The sequence below is a fragment of the Cryptosporidium hominis genome (assembly GCF_000006425.1).
Source record: "Cryptosporidium hominis TU502 chromosome 6 CHRO016118, whole genome shotgun sequence".
Classification (NCBI taxonomy): Eukaryota; Apicomplexa; class Conoidasida; order Eucoccidiorida; family Cryptosporidiidae; genus Cryptosporidium; species Cryptosporidium hominis.
The window spans coordinates 1-1,000 of NW_666362.1; the positions used below are offsets into that span (position 1 = coordinate 1).

General features: G+C 30.0%; 1 protein-coding gene across 1 annotated transcript; it reads right to left on the reverse strand.

Annotated features, from left to right (window-relative positions):
* Positions 1–983, reverse strand: Chro.60363 (hypothetical protein; the record flags this gene model as incomplete). The annotated part of the gene is made up of 1 exon (XM_659808.1): positions 1–983. A coding segment is annotated over one exon (983 nt), but the record flags the coding sequence as incomplete, so codon positions are not given.
* Positions 984–1,000: the final 17 nt, after the last annotated feature.

Sequence of the window (1,000 nt, forward strand, 5' to 3'; positions counted from 1 at the left end):
CATACAAGATCTTGATGAGAAAATCTATTTTGTTTTCTAAGATCAATCTTTCTTAAGAATTCTATTTGATTTGGTGATAAATCTCTTGGCTCCAAATTCCCCCAACAATAATATGGTGAATTTCTATTTGAAATCCCATATATTATTTCATCAGAATCTCCCTTACCAAATTCTACAGGTTTTGGATCTAAAATACCAATAGTACCAAGTTGTTGCTTATTTAATGGTAAATCTGTATAGTAAATTAATCCACAATCAAAACATTGAAGTATAATAGTATCAGGTGGTATTTCTATTGAAGATACTGGGAAATGTGGCATATTTTCAAATTTGTTTTTATTATAATTTGGAATTTCTCTATCATCTAAATCAAAGGCATTAACTAATTGAAATAATACATCCATAAATATTTTCCCTGTAATACCTAATATATTTATTGCTCCTTTAATATTCGAACAAGTATTATTCATACAAGTAATTGGAGATAATTCTTCACTAAATAATGGTCTTTTATTATTTACTAATGATCCACTATTCCTTTTAAATTCTTGAATTAAAGCATTTTCTTTTACTTTATTATTTGATTCTTTTCTTTCTGAAGATTTAATACTAAACATGGACTTTAATTGATCATTGGATTCATTTACACCAACAATATTACGATGAGATGATGGTATATTATTAACAATATTCTTACTATTTTTTTTAAGTATTTTTTCATCTCTAACAACAATTTTGGAATTATTAACTTTTCTTTCATTTGCCAAAGTATTATATCTTTCAACTTTATAATAGTCTCCTAAAACTCCCAGAAGACTACCATTACTAATACTACTGCATTGACTAAGAATACATGAATTTTTTTGTGATGGTAATGGCGATGGAGATGGAGATGGCGATGATGATGATGAAGGTATTAGTGGTGATGGNCCTCTCCCTCCCGCCCCTTCCCCCCGCNGCCCCCCCCCACCCTCTTTTTTCATCCTCCTTCCTCCCCTAT